This window comes from Carcharhinus amblyrhynchos, chromosome 26 (genome assembly GCF_965287045.1).
Source record: "Carcharhinus amblyrhynchos chromosome 26, sCarAmb.v2.hapA, whole genome shotgun sequence".
In the NCBI taxonomy this organism is placed as follows: Eukaryota; Metazoa; Chordata; class Chondrichthyes; order Carcharhiniformes; family Carcharhinidae; genus Carcharhinus; species Carcharhinus amblyrhynchos.
Window position 1 is genome coordinate 20,063,536 of NC_137349.1, and position 26,403 is coordinate 20,089,938.

Below are 26,403 nucleotides of genomic sequence, written 5' to 3' on the forward strand. Positions count from 1 at the left end.
AGGTAGTTGTGGGCTTGTAATGGATACTGGACAGTTTATCACAGCAATGGAGACAGAGGTCAAGGAATGGAAGGTAAATGTCAGAAATGGACCACGTGAAGGTGATGAGGGGTGGAAATTGGAAGCAAAATTCATCAATTTTTCCAAGTCCAGATGAGACCATGAGGTGGCACCAAAAGAATCTTCAATATACCAATAAATGAGTTTTGAGAGGGGGGCCAGAGTAGGACTAGAACAGGGAATACTCCACATAACTAGAGAGACAGGCACAACTGCAAGCCATGCAGACGCCCAGAGCCACATCTTTTATTTGGAGGAAGAGTCGAGTCAAAGGAGAAATTGTCGAGTGAACTAGTTCAGCCAGATAGAGGGGAGTGGTAGTGGATGGGGATTGTTAGGACCTCAGCTTGAGGAAGAAGCGAAGAGTTTTGAGGCCACCCTGGTGGGGAATGGAAGTGTAGAGGAATTGGACATTCATTGTGAGAAGGCAGTTTGGTCCAGGAACTGGAAGTTATTGATATGATGTAGGGCATCAGAGGGATTGCAGGTGTAGGTGGGGAGGAACTGGACAAGAAGGGAGAATGGAGTCAAGATAGGAGGAAATGCAGTGGGGGGCAGGAACAGGCTGACACGATGAGCCTACCAGGGCGGTGCTGTTTGTGGATTTTTAGGTAGAGGTAGAAGTGGGTTGTCCAGGGTTGGGAGACTATGAGGTTAAAAGCTGTGGAGGGAAGATCTCCAGAGGAGATGGTGTCATTGACAGTCATGGTAACAGCGGCTTGATGTTCAGTGTTGGGGTCATTGTCCAGGGGGAGGTAGGAAGAAGTATCTGAGAGGTCAGCACTCAGCCTCTGCAAGGTAGAGGTCCAGACAATAATAGCACCACACTTGCCGGCAGTTTTGATGACAAGGTCAGGGTTGAACCGTAGAGGGCAAAGTGCAGTAAGTTCAGAAGGAGACAAGTTAGAGCGGTTGAGAGGAACAAAGGAATTGAGACAGCTGATGTCATGCCAACAATTCTCGATGAAAAGATCAAGAGCAGTTAAGAGGCCAGAGAGTAAGGTTGAGGTGGATTGCTGGAGCTCTGATGAAGGGTCATCCAGACTAAACGTTGGCTCTATTCTCTCTCCTCAGATGCTGTCAGACCCGCTGAGACTTTCCAGCATTTTGTTTTTGTTCCCAATTCCAGGATCCACAGTATTTTGCTTTCATTTTAAATAATATCTGGCTAGTTCCTTCACTGTTAGCCTGTTCTTCCATTAATTCTTTCTGGTGATGATTAGGCACATCAACCCTTCTGCAAGGATAACATGTCTTAACAACCTAACTAACATCAAAAGATGACAATTAAAGTTTTCTTGTTCCTCTGGCCTCAGTCAACACTTCTGTTAGTTATTTTCTCTATCCAGCTTACTCGAGGGATCTTTCTTAAGCACCACACTTCAAAGCTGTTGATTTTCCTTTTTTTCTCTCTTTCCTACTGCTCCAAGATTCACACCACTACTTCATTATTGACCAGAAATAACATCTTTCACGATTACTCCCAAGACTCAAAGCTGATGTGTCTTGGAATGTTGTTTAATTTTGTGAAAACACTTGGCTTGTCTGATCCTTTTCAGATTGAAGTACTGCTTTTGACATTGGGTGTTGTGATTCTTAGTTAGTTGAATTAATGCTTCTAACACTTCAATTAAATGTTTTGTTGCATACTGGCATGTTCCTGTTGTACATTGTCAAATGTTGTTACTTGACAATGTACAATCAGGACTAATTAACTCTGACTTGAATGTCAGACACATCACAGTACCTCTCAAGTTTGCCCCCATTGCCACTTCAGCAACACAAAATTCAACCCAAATACTATAAAATTCAAAATTTTTATTTATGTAAACTGTGTAAAATGCTGAAAAAGTGACTTTCATTTGTATTTTTCCAGTACAGGTATTCACAATTAATCTCAACTCATCTGTCTAGATTACATAACTATTGAGGGTACAGGGAAAATGAACTGCAAATCACATGATGTATCTCACACAAAAATTCATTACAGTAACAAACAACCCTGGTCCTTCTCACCTTACTTTTATGCCGCAGGTTATCATGGTGGATTGTGTAGTTTCCCTGGAATAGAAACACCACTGCTAATTTAGTGCACAATAAGAATTTGCTAAAAGCAGCAGAAAATTCCAGGACTATGATGCAATTCCAATTGAAGCTCCTGTTTTAGTAAATGGTAGCTTTGGGAAAAATCTGTTTAAGTCAATTGTTTCCTACTTCTTCTTTCTTCACTGGTTCAAAGTCACTCAAAATTAGAGATAAAATCAAAATCAGATCAATTACATTCCATATGATATTTAGCAATTTGACAGGTAGATAGTTTCAACCCATCACCAACCTTTATCCTTTCGATATAAGCTCTTGATGCACAACACTGGAATGTGACACAGACAGCGTGAGACACAAAACCTCAACTGATCCAGGAAAGGTCTTCAATTTTTTTTTACTGCAGAGCATCTCCATACAACTATGTTACCCAGTCAGTAGATTTGAAGACCCAAAGGTGTGGGATCAAGCTTCGCTGTAGAACTTGGGCATATAACCTTGACTAATATTATCTCGGACTGCAGGGACTAACTGTTGGGCATCTCATTTTTCAGATGAGATGAGATATCTGACTGCCTTATTGCTCTGCTTGGGGGATGTAAAGGATCCCATGGCATTATACAAAGAAAAGCAGGCGCTCCTCTAATGTTTGAATAACATTTTATCCCTCAAATCAAGAGATTTCCGTTACGTATCTCATTGTTTGTGGAATTTCATTATGCGCAGACCAACTGTCAGGCCTAGAGTCACTTGCTTAAGTGAAGAATTGTAATCTTTCTTTCCTAATACCAATCAAAATTATACACAGTAAAATTTCTGCTTTCTGGTACTCTACCAACTGAAATTTTTGTTTTGGAATTCAGGGGTTGAGTTTGTCTTTTCATTGGAGATCTCCAATACTCACTGGTAATAGTTATTAGTAGCTTGTCCTTGCTCCGGAGACTCCCAATGCTTGAAGCATCATCTCCTCTTGGCACTGCACGCTTAGTTGCGCAGTCCCACACCTCCTGTAACACCTCAATACCTGCGTGTTCATCCTAGAGCTCTCGCATTTGATGAAAATACAGAATTCATCTTACATCTCAGTTAACTGGCACTTCCCATTCCCAGATCATAATGGATAAAAGAGATTTTCCTGTATTTAGGGATTGTTTGGCATGTCAGAATCCCAATTAATTGAGTAAAAAGTTATGGCAGTGATATCATCATAGGATGGGTCACCAAGTTATTTCCCATTAAGGAGACTGAACAAACTAGGGTTGTATTTCCTGGAATTTAACAGGTGATTTGATCAGAGTCTTTACGATATTAAGGGAAACAACTAGATAGATTGGGAGAAGCTATTTTCACTAGTTAAGAAATGTAAGACTTAGGCAGCATTTCCTAAAAATAAGAACAAGACTTTTCAAGAGTGAAATTATGAAACACTCTACTCAAAGGTGGTAGAAGTTTAGACCACTCTTCTGTGAACAGTAATTGCGAGATCAAATGTTAACTTCAAAATTGAATTTTTGTGAGTCAAAGGTGTGAAGGGATATGGGATAAAGGCAGGTATCTGGGGTTTATGCAGATCAACCAAGAAGCAAGCTGGAGGGGATACACAGCCTACACAGGGTATGTTCCGCCTCAAGAAAAAAAGAGGGAAAAATGGAGAAAGGCTGAGTGCCACCAAAAGAGAAAAGAACAATAAACAAAGTAGTTCCCAAATAATGCAGAAAACATAGATATTTTAGAAGTTTCAGTTCTTACAGCTGGGCAGTAATATAACCTCTAACGAGCTTATGTTCCTGGATCTACAAAAACATGTTAGGAAAATAACAGTATGGCAAGGAGTAAAATTAGTTCACATCCTGGTGGGAAAAGTGCTGTACACTCCTGCGTGGGAACATCCCTTTAACCTCTCTTGCAACGTACATAACAGGTTGCCAATCTCAGAAAAGCTTACAATTTAAAACATGATAAACAACTACGAGTTTTTACTCTGATGCTTCTATCTTCTGTAGCGATATCTTTTGAAATGAAACCAGAGTTGAAATATTCCATTGGCAAACTGACACCTAAAACCATGCCGGTGAGAGTACTCCCACTCGCGGTTCACAATTTTAAAAGCAATATCTTCATATGGCGGGCCTGCATGGAAGCGGAGAATTGCAAAGTCTTTATTGTCCACACATGGCTCAAGGAAATATTGTGGGGTTGCCCTCTTGTCAATAAGGTCGGGGTAAAATATGTTGAATTTGTAACCCTGGACAATCTTAGGCGGAGGATTGTCAAAATCGTAATGGGTTTGGTTGTACTTGTTCCACTCAAAGCCTGTATGGACACGATTGAAGAAGCGTGGTTTCCTTGGACGGTATTTGTCAGCCCAAAGGTACACTTTGCCCGTTAAGGGCATCTCAACACTGAACTGAGCTTCATCAGTTCCCATTCCTTCCTTGGCTTTGCGTACAAATGCATCTTCAGCACTCTCACTGGCATCACCTACACAAATAAATAAAAGACATTGAAAAGAAAAGGATAATTCAATCTGAAAAATAATAAATTACTTGAAGAAACAATAGATCGTAATCATAAATACATTTATGAATTTAAAATACATGTCTATATAGTCACCACATTTAACCCTTTAACGTATAAGATGATGAATGGGATGGATAGGATAGAGGTGGAGAGACTCTTCCCGCTCAAAAAAGACAGTAGGACTAGGGGGCACAGCCTCAAGATAAAGGGGGAGTTGAGGAGGAACTTCTTCACTCAAAGGGTGGTGAATCTCTGGAATTCTCTGCCCGCTGAAGTGGTGGAGGCTGCCTCGCTAAATATTTTTAAGACGCAGGTTGATGGGTTTTTGATAAGAGAGGGGATTAAGGGTTATGGGGAGAGGGCGGGAAGGTGGAACTGAGCCACGACAGATCAGCCATGATCTTATTGAATGGCGGGGCAGGCTCGAAGGGCTGGATGGCCTACTCCTGCTTCTATTTCTTATGGATGCTTAGGAACAAACATATCTTAATCAGGTTGGTGTCATGCTTTTCTTCTTAGTTTCCCATCCAGTTGGCATATAAAGACGACAATGAGAAATAATTTATTACACTAACAAAGTTTGACAAGTAAGCAAAAATGGGCTGCAATGACATCCTAGGGTTGCATTGTAAATGGCTTAAGTCGTTGGTGGTGGTCAGTAAACAGGGCGACTACAAGAGTGGAATATGAGAATAAATACAATTCTGTTGTTGCTTTGTGAGCAGAGGCACAGGAAATTAAAACAACAAAATCAAAGGTCTTGTCTCCCCTTGTTAAGGAGAAATCTTGGGCAAGGAAAAGGGACACTTCAATCACACTGAAGCAAAAAGGCTGTGTAACAAACAAAAATTGAGCTCCTGTTCGCAACTAATGAAAATGATTAGAGAGTACTTGTGGTATGAGGCAAGTTTTTAAAAACACTGAGTTTGGAATATTGTTTAGTCAACAGACCCTTCTCTTACCTGTCACTTGCAATTGCTGCCTTGCCATCATTAATTTCTGTAGATCCTCTTCAGCATCTACGATGTGAGTGTCCATAGGTAATTCATGAGGGCTGAGTAACTTTGGGCTATATTTTCCAGCATCATAATCATCCAGACTCTGTTGGATAAGATCCTCCTCAGTGAGCACTGCTTCCCCTTCAGCTTCAGGCTCTGCATTCTCCTCCTCTTCATTTGCTTCTGAAGTTCCTGAGGCAGAAGTGCCTGGTGCTTCCTTGTCTTCACCTCCTGACCTGCAAGATACAAATAAAAATCAGAACATCATCCTTTAATAGTGATGGCTGGTCGGTCATGAAGTTGGAAACACTTCTGAATTTATTATTCAAGTTGAGAGCACTATAAATGGTTTGGTTCATTAGGGAAAGAAAATTTATTCAAGGGCTCTGACAGGATTGATTCTTCTTGTGGGTACATTCCGTCACCCGAGGTGACCAGTTACAGCCTTTGTTACAATAATTTCCTCTTTGACAGTGTGAAAGGCTAGTTTGCTCTTTGACAGCGTGAAAGACTATCTCAAGGACACTCTATATCAAAATAGCTTGGTCTCTGTGGGAAGGTAAAGAGGCAAGGTTAAACAGTGTTGGCAGAGGAAAGAATGTGTGAAGTTTAGTAAAATAAAAAATAGTAAGCAGCACAACATAAGAAATGAAAAACATGTAAAGGGAGAAAAAGCAAAAGGAGTTGGAAGAGGAAAGACTTTGTAACCGATGTTATAGATCGACTGAAATGTGAATATTTTGTGTACGAAGCTGGTTTTAACTACTTTTGTATTGCAAGACATGAAACGCAATTGATACACCAATAAAATTGGCTGCACACAACATAACATCTCAAAATTTAAAGATACATACTTGTCCTTGGGTATCTGAGGTTCTTTCTTTTGAATTCCAAAGAAGGGTTCACTTTCACCTCCTTGATTTTGCTTCAGCATGTAAAGATTCTGGTGTAATTCGTTCCGGTCCATTTCATCAATTCTAATGGAAACAAACAAAACATTTAAAGTGAAACAGCAAGCACAAAGGCAACAAAATACAATTTGAGGTTGTTCCTCTGATACAATATATTCAGTATGTAATGACCACTTTCTATTAACTGTGTAGATAGCTGTTTCAACGATGGAAAAGGCAATATTTTCTTCCAATAGCAAAAGAGAGATTCAACATCAACATTCCCAAAGCGCCAAGCTTCCACACGTTGCACTGCCACTTCAGCCTCATGATAATATGTTAATGACTTTATAAGCCCCACAAAATGAGAAAATTGTTCCACTACTTATAATGCATACAATCCCTACAGTGCAGAAGGACATTATTTGACTTATCAAGTCTGCACCAACCACAATCCCACCCAGGCCCTATTTCCATAACCCCACATATTTACCCTGATACTCCCCGACACTAGGGTCAATTTAGTCTGGCCAGTCAACCTAACCTGCACATCTTTAGACTGTAGGAGGAAACTGGAGCAGCCAGAGGAAACCCACGCACAGGGATATTGTGCAAACTCCACACAGACAGTGGCCCGAGGCCAGAATTGAACCCGGTCCCTGATGCTGTGAGGCACTAAACTTGAATAGTTCACCATCCAGCGTTCAATTATTATTTGGGTCATAAAGACACTACGGTTGTGCAAGATTGTACTGCGTTGAAATATTCAATTTGGAACTAATGCTCCAATTCAGCTGAAATCAGCATAAAGCTTGGTCCTGTTATTCCATATAATTTCAGCTAATTTTATGCTTCAGTATAAAGTAGAATTGATTGCTAAATTAGGTTAATTTGCAGTGGTTTCAATTCTCCTTTATTATAGTCCAGGTCTTTCATTTAATCTCTAGTCTTAACAAGAACCTGCCTGCCTGCTCCTATTTTCTATATTTCTAAGGACAGGGTTTCATCCTTTTTTTCAGACACAGGACCAAGTGACTACATGTTCCTGCTAGTACATTTCCTCTGAAAACTCTTCCACCTCAATAACTGTTTGTTCCATTTCTTCCTGTTTACATGCTGGAGGTGCTGCCAGTGACCAGTAGTCCAATATCTGTATTCAATTGGTCATGGTGATTTTCAGACTTCTATGACATAGTATTCTGAAAATCACTGTGACCAATCCAATAGAGACTGTCAAAGCGTAAGATAATTTAAAGGTATTTTACAACAAGATATCACAAGGAAAAGATCAAAAAAAATCCTCATCGCTAAGATGCATTCCTTTAACCCTATCAAATATCCTTACCTGAGAGGAAGGTTCTCTGCATTAGAATTGCTAGTTGAGGACATGTTGTTCTGATCTTTACTGGAATATTGTACAAATAAATGTGAATACAACAAAATTATAAAAATCTTCTGCAATTACACTTTGGTTGAAAATGCTTTATACTCAACTATCAAGTGTGCTTTGAACAGAACAATTTCCACAATAGCAAATAGTTAGGCAGAACAGAATTATCAAACCATAGTGCTGTCCCCTAAACATCCTGGAGACTATTCTCTGGGGTAATATTCAGGCCATAGAATGATTCAAGGCAATAATAAAGTGGTTCAGACAAGTAGGTCTCATCAGTTTATTAGCAACTGAAACCCACAATGTCTCTCTGCTGTCAATACATTTGAACCTGTTTGCTGGATGAGTTTTATTCTTTTTCCAGTGAATTTTGTGGTTGGGAGCATGCACAGTTGACTATAATAACATGAAAATAGTAATTACATGCATCAGCTGTATTTAATCACAAATCTGCAAGATTAATTCCAACATGTAGCAATGCTAACATTTACAGTGAGATAGTTTCTAAGGAATGCATCTAATTTAAGAAATTAGACTACTACATGATTCAAGATTGCAAAAATAGGTGACATTAACAGCTCTCATTCTCTGCAAATACCATACATTAAACAGATCTCAAATTTATAAATACGTACTCGTCCTTGGGAGACTCTGATTCTTTCTTTAGAATGGGAAACAAAGGTTCACTTTCTACGCCCTGCTCCTGCTTCAGTTTGTAAAGTTTCTGCCGTAGCACATCCTGGTGCCTTTCACGTAGTCTATAAGAAATTCCACAATTACAAAATAAATATCAATTCACCTGAATAAAGTAATAACATGGAGGAAACAAAAGAAACATCTGTGACATTTGCAAATCTCACTAGGTAAAGAACATTAACAGAAGCAAGAGTAGGCCTTTTGTCATTGATCTATCAAGATATCATTTGCCTTCTGAACTGCCTTCTGTACTTGTATGTTAATATGTTATGTGAACACCACACAAGTCCCCCTGATGCCCTGCATTTAATACATTCCCACCATTTAAAAAATACTCTGCAACATTGGGATTGTTCCAGAATCTAAGAAATTTTGGAAGATCCCAATCAGCGTATCCACTAGGTTAGCAGGATGTAATTGCACAATTTCGACCACAATGAGTGAATCCAAAATAATTGGTGATGGGGGCAGATTAAAGCAATTAATGGCTCTTTTCTTGCCTTCAGCTTGTGGCGGCCCTAATTAGTTTATTATAACTTCTATAAAGGATGTCTAATGACAAAAAAGCCTGTTGACCTTCTTTGGCCAGATTCATGTGTTTGAGGGAGGCCACATTGGGCAGCATTCCAGAAACAAAAATAATCCATCTGTGGAAATGACATGTTAAGTTGAATCCATATCTTTCAGGGAAGGGGCTCATTACCTCCATATTCTTTCTATTCATACAGATATATGCTCCTAATATGGGTCTTTCAGTATTTTACTGAATAGCAGCTAGTTACAACAAAGTCCAAATGGACAGAGCTCCATCAACATGCAGTTCCATTACAACCATCTTAGTGGATCAATGGAAAAGTTTAACATCCATAATCAATGTTCCCTCTAAATTGCATGGCTGCATAGTTGCAAAGCAATCCAGAATATATCACTCTGTCCCAGCACGTACAGCAAAGAAAATATTGAACATTGCTCATTATGAATTTATTTTTATTGCTCTATACCCTTTGCACTCAGTCCTACCTGGCTCTGGCCATATATGCCTTCAGCTGTTGTAATAAAGATTCCCAGTAGCCAATGTCCAAATTTGAACCACCAGTTTTGATTTTTGCCTCAATGTTCTGGTACAACGCTTGAAGCTGATTGTAGGTTTTTCCTTTAAATACCGACTGGACATCCGTGCTCACTGAAGTGTTGATTCCCTCTCGTCTTTCGCCTTGGGCAAAAAAAATACAAAATAGAAATTGAATCATTACAATCGCTTTGCTTTGGAAGCAATTGTGTATGGCTACTTCTAGAGCAAGGAACATATCTGCACATTACTTCAACATTTCTAAACAAATGCTTACTCAACGTAGAGCTGTTATCAGCTATCAGTTTCCACATCAGGATGCCTTGAGTGACATATCAAAACAAATGCTTTTGTTACTGTACTATTTGTTTTCTATTCTGTGTGAAGATGTTCCTGTATCAGGACCAAATTTGAGAACTTAATTATTTGTTAATGTTTAACATCCAGAATTTTCAATATCATAAGACAAATTCCATTGTATAAAACTAAGATGGTTTTCACATGGCATCACACCTTGCAAGGTCCATGAGGACACTTAGCGAGAAAGGGACGATGTGATTAGTGACCACACTAATGGAATACTTTCAAATTCATAAAATGATTATATCTGTTATTTATCGCCTATTAGCAGTTAAGTGTGCCAGAGTAACAGAAGATTAAGAGGAGATTTAATAGTGTTCAAAATCATGAGCGGTCTGGACATAGCACTGATTTTGGGGAAAGACCAAGAACCAAAGGACAACAATTTAACGTGAATGGCGACAAATGCACTAGTGACACTAGGGAGAATTTATTTTCAAAAAACCTAGTTAGTGGTTGGGATCTGAAATGCACCGTTCAAGAATATGGTGGAGCCAGACTCTATTACAGCTTTCAAAAGTGAATTGGATAATTATTTGAAGAGAAATAATTTGCAGGGCCATGAGGAAAAGCAAGGAGGAGTATGGATATGAAAGGCTGAATTGAAAGGCATCCTTCTGCGCTGTAACCATTCCATGATAATTTTCTGTAATCCTTGGTGCCGTTCACAAAAAAAAAGCAATAACTGCCCCCCTACAAATAATTGTCCCCTGCTTCTATCTAGCTCTTTAACTGCTTTACTTCATTTTTTATCCATGCCTTTCGGTTTATTGCATTAATCTATAATTTATTGCAAGCGTTATTTTCCAATTTTCTTTTCTTTCTGTAAATCTTTCCCTTAATTGTACACTCTACATGCCTCATTTTTTTTCTGAATTTAGGAGGCATATTTTAGCTTATTTGAAAGCCATGGAACAGAGAAAGATTATATCCAATCTTCAGCAGGTCTGACGTGAGCACTGTAATCAGGTAGGTGAAAGCAGGGACAAGCACTGTTTCCAAAAGTCAGAAGGGGCTTTAAACATAAGAACATAAGAAATAGGAGCAGGAGTAGGCCATCTAGCCCTTCGAGCCTGCCCCGCCATTCAATAAGATCATGGCTGATCTGTCGTGGCTCAGTTCCACTTTCCCGCTCTCTCCCCATAACCCTTAATCCCCTCGCTTATCAAAAACCCATCAACCTGCGTTTTAAAAATATTTAGTGAGGCAGCCTCCACCACTTCAACGGGCAGAGAATTCCAGAGATTCACCACCCTTTGAGTGAAGAAGTTCCTCCTCAACTCCGTTCTAAACTCTGCGACTTGTCTTCGAGACACTGCTTTGGGACAGAAGTCAGATTCTGACAAGGGTGGAAGCAGTTGGAATGGTGGTTCAAAATGTTTCTCAGCTGAGACATGAATTTTGAATGGGTCTGGCCATCCAGTTCCCATTGAAGAGGGTTCTGTTAGGCTATTGTTGAAACCTACTCAACACTGCCAAGCAACAGGTCCAGAAAGTCATACTAGCAGTCTGGCCCAAGACTTGCAATGTCTTGCACTATGTCTTCCCTTCCAATATTCTGGGCATGAGCCATATTTTTTACTATACTTTTCACATCCAGTACATTGCAGTAACATTGTTTCTCTGGAGATTAAGGTCATGACATGGTAAACAAATCCATTTTTACATTAATAGTAATATCTGTAAACCTAAACTTGGAATTCTGCAAATGGTTAACAGTACAATTTCTGTTCGAGTCAGATTCCACATCATTTGCCTTTAGAATTCACTTATCTGTAGTCACCATATTAGATACTAGCATTGCTAACTGTAAATGGCAATCAGTCTTGGAGTTGTGGAAATCAGAACAGAGATTAGGTAGCTTGGAATACCTTGATACATGTTGACCTGGATTGGTACTGAAAATAGCTAAAAGATTACATAACACAGACATCTACAGATTAGTCACCTCGATAGGTTGAAATCATAACACTTAATTAGAAGGAAAAGAAGAGAGCTTTGGAAGAAGGGTGGGCAGGGACAGAGAGACTAGCAAACAAAGGGAGACTGGCATGTAAAATTAAAGCATGTAGGATTAGGAGTACTGTATTGAGATGAATAGAAAATTATTTGGAAGACAGTAAACAGTAGGAATTAAAGGATCTTTTTTCCAAATAGAAGGCAATGACCACTGGGGTGCAGCAGGGATCAGTGCTGGGACCTAGCTAATCACTATATAGATTAATGATTCAGATGAGGGAACTAAATGTAATGCCGCCAAATTTGCAAATGACACAAAGCTGGATGGGAGGGTGAGCTGTGAGGAGGATGCAGAGATCCTTCAGTGTGATTTGGACAAGTTAAGTGAGTGGCCAGACGAATGGCTGATGCAGTATAATTTGGATAAATGAGAGGTTCCCCACTTTGACAGCAAAAGTGGGAAGGCAGATTACTATCTGAATGGCCATAAATTAGAAGAGGGGGAATGTGCAACGACACTGGGTGACCTCATACACCAGTCACTGAAGGTAAACATGCACATGTGGCAGGTGGTTAAAAGAAGGGAAACGATGTTGGCTTTTATAGCAAAAGGATTGAGTACAGGAGCAGGGATGTCTTGCTGCAATTATACAGGGCTTTGTTGAGACCACACCTGAAATATTGTGCACAGTCTTGGTCTCCTTATCTGAGGAAGGATATTCTTGCTCAAGAGGGAGTGCAGAGAAGGTAACTAAACTGATTCCTGGGATGATAGGACTTACATTTGAGGAAAGATTGAGTCAGTTAGGATTGTATTCGCTGGATTTCAGATGAGGGGGCTCTCATAGAAAACTATAAAGTTCTAACAGGACTAGACAGGTTAAATGTAAGAAGGCTGTTCCTGATGGTGGGCTTTCCAGAACCGCGCGTCACATTTGAGGATACAGGTTTAGGACAAAAATGACAAGAAACTTCTTCACCAAGAGAGTGGTCGCCCTATGGAATTCACTACCGCAGAAAGTAGTTGAGGCCAAAACACTGAATGTTTTCAAGAAGCAGTTAGATATAGCACTTGGGGTGAAGGGGATCAAAGGTTCTGAAGGAAGGTGGGATTAGGCTACTTAGTTGGATGATCAGTCGTGATCATTATGAATGATGGAGGGCTGAATGGCCTCCTGCTGCTTTTATTTTTTACATTTCTATGAAAGAAGTGCTGAGCTCAACAAATCTCTGCAAAGCATCACTATATGTAAAAATGCTAACAGTGTGTTTGACTGTATCCAAGTACTCATCCTTGTCATATAAACACAGGGCTACAGCTTTTGTCTGTACTATAACAAAAATACACATCAATAGTTTCTTATAAAAACAAACTGGGTCTGAACTTTACACTCCAACTACAACAAATCACAGAACATAGAACATTACAATGCAGTACAGGCCCTTCGGCCCTCGATGTTGCGCCGACCAGTGGAACGAATCTAATGACCCTCTAACCTAAACTATTCCAATGTTATCCATATGCCTATCCAATGACCATTTGAACGCCCTTAAAGTTGGCGAGTCCACAACTGCTGCGGGAAGGGCATTCCACACCCTTACTACCCTCTGAGTAAAGAAAATCCTTTCACCAAGTGAACACTGAGCAATACTGGTGGGTTATATGTAGTTGATTTTTTTTTGGTTAACTATGATATTCGAGCTTCTGTTTATTCCCTGCAGTCACTCCTGACAAATTTATTCAGATTCTCTTTGTAGCCATGCTATATTTGTGATGTGGCTATTGATTATTGCATATGGTTTCTGCTATTTGAATCTAAATGGAAAGCCACTAAGGTAAAGACAAATGAACAGACAAGAGCATGAACCTGATATCTACAGACACTGCAATCCTGACCTGGTCACCCATTCTTTGGCACTCGGGGTTGATGGACCAAGGGACAGCCAATGTGCTGCAGGTTCACTCGTTTAACACCAGCTTGGAGAACATTAAAAACCCTGGGCATTAAATAATGTTTTGTGATCACCTTATACTCTGCTATGCTACCTGCTCTCCCCATCGATCATTAAGTGACCAAGTCATAAGCAATCTCACCCTGGTTTATTTTGGATTAAGTATCGTTGGCTTTTCCTTTCTTTAGTTGCAGGCATTCAGGAGCTGGAGGCACTGTTTCTCTGTACGCAGGAGTCCAAAACAGCTGGAGGAAGGAGGGTCAGAATCATAAAACAGAGCCTAACTGTACCAGGACCTTCAGAAAGGAGATGAGATTTAGGTTGGCACAGGGAGAAAGATTGAACTGGGAGCTTGCTATGTGGTTGCACTAAGAACAAAGGCAAGATAACAGGTTGGTCACAGCAAAGAGCCAGAGGCTAAAGGGCCAGAAGTTCACACAGATTGATGAAGAGAGTCAATGTGATTAAATTCAAGTATACTTAATCCAGGGGTTGGGGGGCAGGGAAATCAATCAAAAAATCAGTGCAAACTTTTATGAAGTTAACAATACATAGTGAAGAAATACAACGCTACTTAGGAGTTGGACAACAGGAATTAGGTTTTGCAGATGGGCAAACAAGATCACAGAAACTGAGATTTTAGCTAACTGACTGGATTACACAGAAGGGACAGGCTTATTTCCTTAAAGTAAGAGAGATTTTCACTTTGGTAGAAAAGTAACAAATTGTATTTTGCTTTATTACAGAAAACATTTAACAGCAATTCTGTACTGCAGAGGAATTGCCTCACCAGACATGACCGGATCAGATGATTCAACTTGTCTCACTGATAGCTCCTAATTTATTCGACCAACATGCCACTTGCACAAGAGTTCAACTAGCTTTAAAGACAGCATTTGAATCTGGACGTCATGCAATTAATGGTTTTTCACCAACTGAGGCATTCTTTTCCACTTGGATTCCAAATTAAGTGGTGAGACTTGCAACAGAGGGCAAACAAGCAAATAAAAGGTTCATTTAAGGAAAATTAAAAATATATAGATAGATATTAATAGCAAAGTTTTAATTATTAAAGAGTATGATAAGGAAGAGGAAAAAGATTTTACTTAACAATCTTACTTTACTAAACATTCTTGTCGAGGTAGCTTTGCTATAAGAGTTTTAGTGTTGCAAGTGCTTTAACACAATTGGTTAATAAAAAAATTCTGCTGGACAAATTCAGTGTTGTCCATCCTCTGTATATATTCTATTACTTTCCCATTACCTGGTCCTTTTCCTGAAGCTTCCAGCTTTTTCAGGTTACTTATTTCATCCTCAGTAATGGTCGTCATATCTCGCCAAAAGTCAGCATTTTTCCCCTGCTCCAACTCCATGTAAACCTTAAGAGAAAAAAAAGTCAGTTAGTCCTGCAAGGATCTTCAACTTATTCATGGTTAGACCATTTTAATATTTTCTATTTCTAAACCATCTCGCAGTCTAATTACTGGAGCCTTTCCCCTTGAGATTTATTGACACAAAACGTTCAAACACATATTGGATATTCCTAATTTGTATTTCCACAGCAACCAAACCTCAATGGGGTATAGACATCATTCATATGTGAGCCTTGATGATGAACGTTAAAAGGGAACCAACTACTGAACACCTCACAACGGAGCAGAAATATGACCTCATTAAAGTTCACACATTTTCACATCCAACAGGTGTCGTCAATGCTCAGAAATTGAAATCTGGTCAATCTTCCTCATCTTAAACTTTCTTCCAACTTAAAACAACACAGGTGCGGATCCTAGGATTTTCCTAATTTATAGAGCTCGGTGATTCATCGAATAAACATATAACCCATTAGGGCAGTCCAATTTACATCTAATATATGGCGCATTAGGAAGGCACATGAGACATCATTCAAATCTCGGCTGAGGCGCTGACTACAGTTCATACTCATTGTTGGATTGACGTATGTATAAATCATTTCCTGTGTATCTGTATTTTAAAAAAAGCTTTTGTCATTATCATTTGACAAACTTTTAAGTACGGGTTGCGCATGAACACAATATCAGACAAACTCTAGCATCAAGATCAACAACATGTGTTAATATGACTAATAATACAGAAAAACATCCCAAAGCATTTGAAAAGTGTAATCGGAAATGAATGAACACAGAGAAAAGGGAGTGGGGTCATCAAAAACATGGTGAAAGAGGTAGATATTAAGGAGGGGAAGGGGTCTCAAAAGAATTTAAGAAGCTTGGGATTCCTCAATGGCTGAAGTCATGGCCATCAATGGAAGGACACATCCCAGCTTTTCCTCTTAACCATGCAAATTATTTTTCTCAAGTATATATTCAATTGCCTTTTGAAAGCTCCCTTGGAATCAGCTTCTACCACTCTTTCAGGTAGTGTGTTCTAGATCAGTGTAATCCTGCGTGGAACAATTTTTCATTTCCCTTCTAGTTCTTCACTTCCCACAAACTTAATCCCATCTTTTCCTCAAGTTGTAAAGTGTTCTGAACATTTTGTGAAAATTCAAAGTTAGTGCAGCTATGACATCTAGTGGCTGTACCTCAAAGTACATTTTTAAAAAAGATCTGAGAATCAACTACTTAACAGAAAGAAAATCTGAAATTTACAAGAATTATGAAATAACCTCACAGTCAAATCTTAAATCTGTAAACTCGTTGAGGGACAGGGCAAATAATTTTTTTTTATCTTGATTGCTTGCCACTGTTGAAGTTCATTGGGTCTGAGGCTTAAATATCAAAAAAAAGCCATCTCCCAACTTCTACACTGTGCTAATAGACTGTCAACACTGAAACAATTACTAGTTGAATCTTAATTCAAACTACAAAATATTGAACTATGCCAATTCAAATCTGCCCATATTTCATTAAAATTGCTTACTTAGTAAAATCACAAAATTTAAATATCTTGTCCAAGCAATAAAACTTCAAAGAAAGTGGATTACACTCTATGGCATAGCTATCAAGCAGTTATTGAATATAATTCATTATAATTACTACTATTACTACATTATGATAGTTATATTGAAACAACTGAAAGAAAATTCTTTTGCTTATGGTGCTGAGGCATGCCAACGCTGAAACATTTTCCTGTGTCAAAATCAAATATTGCCAGAACAGAAATAACATTAAATTTAGGTTTTAAAAAATCTCTCAGGAAATATGTGCATCACAGGTATGGCCGGCATTTATTGCCTATTCCTAGTTTCCTGAGATGGTGGCAGTGGTGAAAGCCTCCTGGTGATTGTGAATCTCCAATAACCAAATCTCAAGACATCACTGAGGAAGAGGGAATATTATCGTGCATACTCTGATATCTTCAAGAAGATCTTCTAAGTCTGACGCAGTCAGTCCATTTAGAAATGTGTAAGGTTCATGCATTTCCACAGCTAGATCATCATCCTCTGCACTGATGTATTTAGCAAGAAGATCAATTGGCTTGGCTCTGCCTCCCAAGATGCGGATCTTTGATCTAAATCAAACAAAGAATAATTTAAAAAGCCATCTTCCCACTAACAATCAAATGTCAAGATAAGGTAAGGTCTCACGCAATAATTTTTATCTACATATTATACTGGGTACAATTGAATAGGATTATCAATGAGATATGCTAACAGATTGTAAAAGCAAAGCAAACATCATGCAAACAGATTTCTATTTTAAGCCTCTGAAAAATTCACTTTGCTTCACATGACCAAAGTAACACTTGCATCAGACACAGCATAATTGCTTAAACAAATTTTGTTGAACATCCTACTATTACCCATGGTGACAAAAATATACATCCCATCTGAGTTCAAGAAGTGGCTTAGGGCTGGTACGCACACATGATTTCTAGCAGAAATTGCAATACTGCTATTGGGAACACAACCTCAGCTCATTTTTCTTTTATTTCAAGGGCAATCAAAGTGTCCCACCACTTCTCCAAGTTCACTGGATAAGGACTGAACACTTCAGCAGATGTTGGAAGTCAGAAATAAAAGCAGAAACGCTAGAAATATACAGCAGGTCAAGCAGCATTTGCGGGAAGAAAAGCAGAGTTAACTTTTCAAGATGACTTCCCATCAATGACCTGAAATGTTAACACAGCTCCTCTCCACAAATGCTGCCTGACCTGCTATATAGTTCCAGTATTTTCTGTTTTTAAATTACATTTTCCAGATGTGTGTGGCTCAGCTGCCGGTCAATTGACAAATTTGACAATTGAGCATTAGAACTGATTATTGAAACAAACAAACAGTTACCAATGGGTAAATATTTATAATTTTTCACCGAAACACCACTTGGCCACTGTTGGCAATGATTCAACATCAAAGCTGTCTAAATTTTGATAGTTTAAAAACCATGCACACAATCTGCAAATGTTTTAACTTACTTCCTCTAACTTTGTTAATAAAATCCCATTGTAATAAAACAACATTACCTCCAACTCACATGGGGCAATGTCACTGAAGATCTGCTAGTTATAAAATATGTGTTACAGATTACACTTTCCCTTGTAGACATACAGGATGAGATGCCCAGTGCTGAATAGATATGTTCTCATACAGACAGAACTGCATTATTTTCAATCCAGAAAATATGCTGTTACGATCCCAGCTGATGTTACTACTGGGCAGTCAGGTCCTTGAGCGGAACTCCAGCTTAATAGATCACAACTTTTATTCTTTGCTTAGAGACATGGGTGAACAGAGTTACAGGACTGCTAGTTAACTTTTAACAAAAGAATAAACAAGAAAATATTGACTATAATATGCTCAGCTTTACTTTGCAGATGTACACAGGTTTATACGGATTACACAAGTTCCAAAATATATTTCATGTTCTAATGTTTTCAATTAAGTATGCATGATGTGGAGATGCTGGCGTTGGATTGGAGTGGGCACAGTAAGAAGCCTCACAACACCAGGTTAAAGTCCAACAGGTTTATTTGGTATCACAAACTTTTGGAGCACTGCTCCTTCATCAGGTGAGTGTTGGGCTTTAATCTGGTGTTGAGAGGCTTCTTACTTAGTACACAGTTCATGCAAACCAACAGGCCAACACATGGTCATCCACACTCTGAAACCAAGTGACAGATGCCACTCAAAACAACTTCTGTAGATTTCTCATCAAATCCCTCAGATGCTTGTCACACTGAGCCAACGGCTTTCAATGGAACCCTGACTTTCAGAGAAGGGTTTTCAAACTCCACTTTTAAAGAGCACACTTTGGAATCTTCTCCAAGGCAACGCTTTCTTTTTGATGTCTTCACCAAGGATCCACAACTAGAATTTCAATCTCTCATATCAATATTCCTCCACGTGCATTCAGACTTCCACATAATCTCTCATACCTAACCATTCCAACACAGGTGTCACCAACCTTAGGATTATTCAGATGTTTGGCATTCACTTGCCAACCTCTCCACACCTGCAACTTGCAGCTCTGTCTTTAATTGCAAGCCTCTCTCTGCCCCTTTTATTAGCTTCAGTAACTGCATCTTGTTCAGATTCAGGCTCTTTGGTCCTTTGATTCAGTGTCTTCCTGGGACTCCTCTTTTAATTCTGTGGTTTCTGGAACTTCAGCTTTAACTTGCTTTCTCCTATACTGTCCTGCCTGTATTGGCAGCTTCTGTGAAAAGTTTCTTGTGTTTCAGTTAATTCCAACTGAACCCAAATGCTTTTTCAGTGAGCCTCTGGTTGCTAAACCTCAGCTAAGTACTTCTTAAAGTCTATTTCTGCTTTTTACATCATAAAACCTCCATCACAATGTGGGCAAAGTTTAAAGAGAAACTATAGACATGCAGGCACCTTTGTTCAACATAAAGCAAACTAAAGTTTAAATTCTACTTTAAAGTTTAAATTTACGCTTCATTCCAAACACATTACAAATATAAATTATTTAAACTATCTCTATTTCCTAACTATGGAAAAAGTTATTTTGCAGGGTGTAAGGAGACAGAGAAATATGTTCATGCTTACCTCAATTTGGCTTGCTGTAAATGGAAATAATCCTCCTGCTCTGCCCAGGTCTTGAAGTGTTCTGCTTCTTTCTCCCGCTGTAACATCTCCAACTCCTGTTCCCGCAGGGCCTTTTCTCGTTCTCGTTCAAGACGGAGCTGTTTTACCTAGAGCCACAAGAATAAAAATTTTACTTAAATTAACCAAAAAACAAACTGACAATTTTCACTGGCTACATGGAAGTTCTATTATACAATCAAATGAGGGTAAGTAAAATTTATTGAATTATTATTAATTCACAGGAGTGTGGTTTGCCAGTTTGAGATGCACCCAACAACATTGTAAACTTGCTGCACGCATCAGTCTGTGTTTTCATCTACTGTTATCTTTCACTGGAACTCTTTCTACAAAGTTGACATCTGTTTGTCAACAAGCTTGTTTTTTTTTAAGTCAGCAGTTTCTATGTCAATAAATACTTTGTTAACAAGCCTGAAATATTACTGACAAAAATTGTTTTTTCTGAAATTGGATCTACATGAAAAACTAGAAAGATGATCACTTTCCAGCACGGTGCACAGTGGCTAGCACTGCTGCCTCACAACGCTAGGGCCCCAGGTTCGATTCCCAGTTTGGGTCACTGTCTGTGTGGAGTCTGCACATTCTTCCTGTCACTGTGCGAGTTTCCTCCAGGTGCTCCGGTTTCCTCCCACAGTGCGAAAGATGTGCGGATTAGGTGCATTGGACATACTAAATTCTCCTTCAGTGTACCCAAACAGTCACCAGACTGTGGCAACTCGGGATTTTCACTAACTGCATTGCAGTATAACGCAAACCTACTTGTGACAATAATAAATAAAACTAAACTTAAAAGTTTTCCATTCACACTCTATAAGCTGGCCCTCATGTTTGCAAACAAGATTTACCCGAAACAAATCTCTAACTGGTTCAGTAACCAGTTCTTCTGCTTTGGCTTCACAGACGAACATTCTGTACTCCACCAACATTTTTTAAAAATTGTGAATGTGGTTAGTAATGTGATAGTAACTAGGCAATTTTTTTGTGATGTTGATTGAGGGATAGAAATTGCCAACAACACCAGGGATAATTTGCCTGCTCTTCTTTGAAATAATGATATGGGATCTTTTACATCCCTCTGGACAGGCTGATGTGGCCTCAAAATGTCTCATCTGAACAATGCACCAACAGTACAACACTCCATCAGTAATGCACTGGATATCAGCTTTGATTTCTATGTGCTCAAGCTCCAGAATGGGGCTTGAACCCAGGACCTTGTATTTCAGGCGCAAGAGTTTTACTAACTAAGCCACAATAGACACAAGTTTCCAAGACTAACCAATTGTTAATGCTCACAGACCACATCAATGTTGCCTCCAATAAACTGCACAATCTAAACATGGTATTTCTCTGAAATCAATAAAGCATTAACCGCTATTAGATATTAGATTGTAGAAACATTTTGGAGCTGTAATTTAATAGGAAACATTGCTTAGTGTGAAGCGAGTCACTCTCCAGCAAGTGAAGTTTCCTTCACAGGCAACAGAACTAAAGCAATTTTATGGTTAAAAAGAAAGTAGCTATGGACTAACTCCCCACTTTTTCAATTGAACAATTATTTGATCTTTCTACTTCTCTTAAACACTCATTAGTCAGTTGCAACTAACTTGGGCCAGATGGCAGCTCTTATAGTTGCAGCTATTTTGAGGACACAGGGGACAGTAACAATGGAAGGTTTGTGGAAAATTAAGAGATATTAATCCATACTTTTTGCAATTCCAAGCGGTTGTCCTCTTGAATTCGCTTGTTTCGATCCTTTAAATCCTTTTCAGCAAGGTGACTAATTCCTTTCTTTTCCAGAGCCTATAATGCAAGAAATAAAAATATATTTCAACAAAGCAATTATAGTTCCTTAACACAATATATTCTCATGATACAGAGCAAAAATCTGTAAAATTGTAACACTATTAGCCAATTACATTGTTTTTTAATTAAAGCTCCTTTGCATCTGTTACAAAGGATCTGTTACACTTATCAGTTTTTTTAATGAAAGGCATAAGTGAATTTCGTGTTAACTTGCATTTATGTAGCACCTTTAACGAGCAAAGCATCTCAAAATGCTTCACAGGAGCACAGTTTGACAAATACTGGCACTGAGCCAAAGGCAAACAAATTGACTTTAAGGAACTTAAAAGAGGAAAGCATAGTTGAGAGGCAGAGATTTAAGGAGGGAATTCCAAATTTAGGACCCAGGCAGCTGAAGATAGGGCCACTGATGATGAAGTGAAGAGTTGCTCATGCGACCAGAATTCAAGGTGTGCAGCGATCTCAAAATGTTGTACAGTTACAAAGGTTAGAGAAGGGTAATGCCATTGAGGGTTTGACCATGAGGTCGAGAATTTTAGTAAAAGACATCCAAAGAAGAATCATTTTAATGCTATGCCTACTAAATTGTTGGAAATACATTAAACCTCCCTCTTCAGATGGGTGTGAAGGATCCCATAGAACAGAAGTTACTCTGGGTAAACTTCATCCCTCAAACTACACAACCAAAATAAAATTAACTGAAACAGAGTCTTGATTCACAAGAGAGTATATCAAATATAGATAAGTGTCTACATAAATATACAATATGCAGAGGAAGAAATCTGAGATTGGAAAAGCAGTTTAGGATCTGAAAAAAAAAATCAATGGCAAAAGCCAACCAAAACAACAGTTTTCTAATAATATCTCAACTATCATAATCTTCTAGATGAAATTTAATTAGAGGTCTCATAGGTGGAAGTAAACAAAAACACATGGCATCTTGAGAGGAAACAGGGATGCTCCTGGTGTCCTGTCCAATATTTTTCTTTCAACCATCAGTACAATAGGTGATTTGTACATTGTCACATTCCTGCTTGTAGGACTTTAGTAGTCACGATGTGGAGATGCTGGCGTTGGACTGGGGTAAACACGCTAAGAAGTCTGACAACACCAGGTTTAAGTCCAACCGATTTATTTGATAGTAAACTCACAAGCTTTCGAGGTTCCCCTCGAAAGAGGGGAAGAGGGGAACCTCGAAAGCTTGTGAGTTTACTATCAAATAAATCGGTTGGACTTAAACCTGGTGTTGTCAGACTTCTTACTGTAGGACTTTATGCAGCAACACAAATGCTGCAAATACAACACTGCAACAATGAACTACTGTACAAAAGTATTTAATTAGATGTAAAGTACTTTCAAACACCCTTCAGCCATGCAAAGCAGTATATAAATGCAAGATCCTTCATTCCTAAAGGATTAAAAAAGGGTGACATGGATAAGTTGGGCCGAACAGCCTGTTTCCATGCTGTAAACCTCTATGACTCTTCAATAAGATACTGAGGGAACTGGAAAGGATGGGTACGGAGAGATTTTGTTTGTCCTTGTGGAAGAGAATCAGAATTAGGGGACACCGTTTAAAAATAAAGTGTCTCCCTTTTATGACTATGATGGGGAGAGATTTTGGGTGGGATATTCCTGCCCAAAACGTTAAACATTATTAAAACGAAGAACAAAACAGATTTAGTGTTGGTAGCAACTCAATGAAGGGTGACTGGAGTTACTCACGAACATATGAGTTAGGAACATTCGAGGTAGGGCATTTGGCCCCGCGAGCCTACTCCACCATTCAGTAAGATTGTGACCTCAGCTCCACTTTCCCTCCTATCCCCATAATCCTTGACTGCCTTGTCATTCAAGAATCTAATTCAGACTTAAAAATATTCAATGACCCTGTCCCTACCACTCTCTGGGCAGGGGAGCTCCACAACCTTCAAAGAAACAATCTCCTCATCACGGTCTAAAATGCGAGTCTAAAATCAAGATCTCGTTGTCGTTCACTGTCCACTATGCCACCAATCTTGGTGTCATCTGCAAACTTACTAACCGTGCCTCTTATTTTCTCATCCAAATTATTGATATAAGCAACAGCAGACCCAGCACTGATCTGAGGCACGCCGCTGGTCACAAGCCTCCAGTTTGAAAAACAACCTTCTCCAACTGCCCTTTGGCTTCTGTCATCAAGCCAATTTTGTAGCCATTTGGCTACCTCATCCTGGATCCTGTGAAATTTAACCTTATGCAACAATCTACCTAGTGGTACCTTGTCAAAGACCTTGCTAAAATCCATGTGGACATCAACTGCACTGCCTTGATCAACTGGGCCAGTGGCAGATGGAGTTTAATTTAGATAGATGTGAGGAGAGGCATTTTGGTCCATTGAACCACAGCAGGACTTACACAGTTAATGTAGGGCTTTGGGGAGTGTTATAGAACAAAGAGATCTAGGGGTGCAGGTTCATAGCTCCTTGAAAGTGGAGTCATGGGTGGACAGGGTGGTGAAGAAGGCATTCTGCATTATGGTTTCGTTGGTCAGAACATTGAATACAAGAGTTGGGACGTCTTGTTGAAGTTGTACAAGACATTGGTAAGGCTACACTTAGAATGCTGTGTACAGTTCTAGTCACCCTGTTATAGAAAGGATATTATTAAACTAGAAAGAGTGCAGAAAAGATTTACTAGGATGCTACTGGGACTTGATGGTTTGAGTTATAAGGACTGGAAAGACTGGGACTTTTTTCTCTGGCATGAGGGAGGCTTAGGGATGATCTTACAGAAGTCTATAAAATAGTGCAGGAATAGATCAGCTAGGTAGTCATATCTTTTCCCAAAGTTAGGGGGAGTCTAAAACTAGGTGGCATAGGTTTAAGGTGATAGGGGAGAGATACAAAACGGTCCAGAAAGGCAATTGTTTTCACATGGAGGGTGGTGAGTGTGAATGTCTGGAACAAGCTGTCAGAGTTGGTAGTAGAGACTGCTTAAGCCAAGGATCTGGGTTTAATTCCAGCCTGGGGTGACTATGTGCAGTTTGCACATTCTCCCATGTCTGCGTGGGTTTTCTTCAGGTGCTCTGGCTTCCTCCCACACTCCAAAGATATGCAGGTTAGGTTGATTGGCTATGCTAAATTGCCCTTTAGTGTCAGAGGATGATCTGGGTAAATACATTGGGTTACAGGTGCAGTTGTCAGTGCAGGCTCCATGGGCCGTATAGCTTTCTTCTACATTGTAGGGATTCTATGATTTCTAAACCTCTCATCCCAGTGGGGTGAATCTTAATGCAGCTGAGAAGAAGACATTCAACAGCAAACGGCTTTGCAGCAATTCACAGTGACCTTTTGCCATTTGAAGGTGCCCAACAGGTTGTTGTCTCCAAAGGGATTGTCGGCGTTCGTGTATCCCATGTACTCCTCGCTCCAGCCCATCTTCTCCCTCTTCTTCCTCTCCTTGGCCTCTTTTCTGGCCAGGCGGCGGGCCCGCTTCTCCTCGGGGGTCTCCATGGCCTTGGCGAGTTCCCGCTGCTGCTTCTTCTCGGCTTTCTGCTTCAGCTTCTCCTGCAGGCTCAGCAGGCGGCTGACGCTACCCGGGCTGCCGGAGCGGGACGAGGGGGCGGAGGAAGAGGAAGTACTGGAGTGGGAACGGGAGCGGCCGGGTCGGCGGTCGGGAGAACGATCCGCTCGGCGGTCGGGGGAGCGGCCAGGTCGGCGGTCGGGGGAGCGACCCGCTCGACGGTCGGGGGAGCGGGACGCCTTCCTGGAACCGGCGGGAGGCGAGCGCGATCTTGTCCGTCGATATCGCCGCCGCTCGGCCGGGCTCCGCTCCCGGCTGCTGCTGCCGGAGCTCCTCCTCCGTCGCCGCCTCCATCCCGCATCCCGGGAAGCGGAGCGGCTGCGATGCCGCTTCTCCTTCTCCCTGCGGCCTCTCCGCTCCGGGCTCCGTCTCGAGCTCATCGCCTTCCAATCGTCAACCCAACGGCCCAGGAGGGACCTACCTCACCCAGCGGCGTAGGCATGACCACAACCTGCCTGATTCATTAACGCCTCCCTTAAAAATCACCAGCGACGAATAATAAAACCTCCCTTTTGCCACAGTTAAAAAAAAACACGAAAGAAAAAAAGTATGGTAAATTGCCGCGCCAATAAAAATCACAGATGGATCAGGCGGTTTGTGTGACAGGATAAGGGTCCTTTACTGGTTAGCGTCTCGCAGGAAGTACGCCACGGATGGTGGGTGGTGGGGAGCTGCTTCCCGTGTAAGGAACTGGAGTGAGGATGTTATGGACGTTTTAAAAGTTAAACCAAATAAACAAACTCAGATTAACTCAGGGACAAAGTAAAAGGGGCAGCTGCTCAAAAGGAGGGGGGAACAGCCGGAAAAAAATCAAAGTACAAAGGAAACTTGAAAACATCAAATTAACGTGATTATCGCTAATGCACCCCAGTCCCTGCAGTGTCCAACGAACGCAGAAGGAGTCAACTGCGCAAGCGGACACTGCATGCTGGGTATCCAGGGATACCTGGCCGCGAACGTAGCTACAGTAGAGGGGCAGACAGTCAGGATGGATGACTCCTCTCATCGCACGCTGCCTGGACCTGTAAATGGCACGCTTCACCAGGCCCGGGGGA

The 26,403-nt window shown here is 40.2% G+C and overlaps 1 protein-coding gene across 2 annotated transcripts; it reads right to left on the reverse strand.

Annotated features, from left to right (window-relative positions):
* Positions 1–1,863: 1,863 nt before the first annotated feature.
* cactin lies at positions 1,864–25,752 on the reverse strand. 2 transcript variants are annotated; one of them, XM_080212662.1, is made up of 11 exons: positions 25,114–25,752; positions 21,686–21,781; positions 19,925–20,070; positions 17,271–17,433; positions 15,206–15,320; positions 9,621–9,813; positions 8,540–8,662; positions 7,857–7,916; positions 6,476–6,598; positions 5,586–5,857; positions 1,864–4,584 (listed from the first exon to the last, which is right to left on the reverse strand). In XM_080212662.1, exons 1-11 carry the CDS (start codon positions 25,726–25,728, stop codon positions 4,094–4,096), a joined length of 2,397 nt encoding a protein of 798 aa, XP_080068788.1. In that variant the 5' UTR covers positions 25,729–25,752; the 3' UTR covers positions 1,864–4,093. The 2 variants fall into 2 exon arrangements, with proteins under 2 accessions (XP_080068788.1, XP_080068789.1); XM_080212663.1 differs by lacking the exon at positions 7,857–7,916.
* Between the last annotated feature and the right edge of the window lie 651 nt (positions 25,753–26,403).

Bases quoted from the DNA above. Each gene is read 5' to 3' on its own strand.
- cactin (XM_080212662.1), bottom strand. From the start codon at position 25,728: ATGAGCTCGAGACGGAGCCCGGAGCGGAGAGGCCGCAGGGAGAAGGAG. The intron at 7,917-8,539 runs GTACGTATTTAT...ACAATATTCCAG, and splicing joins TCAGAGTCTCCCAAGGACGA to TAAAGATCAGAACAACATGT. The intron at 4,585-5,585 runs GTAAGAGAAGGG...TTATTTGTGTAG, and splicing joins GCAGCAATTGCAAGTGACAG to GTGATGCCAGTGAGAGTGCT.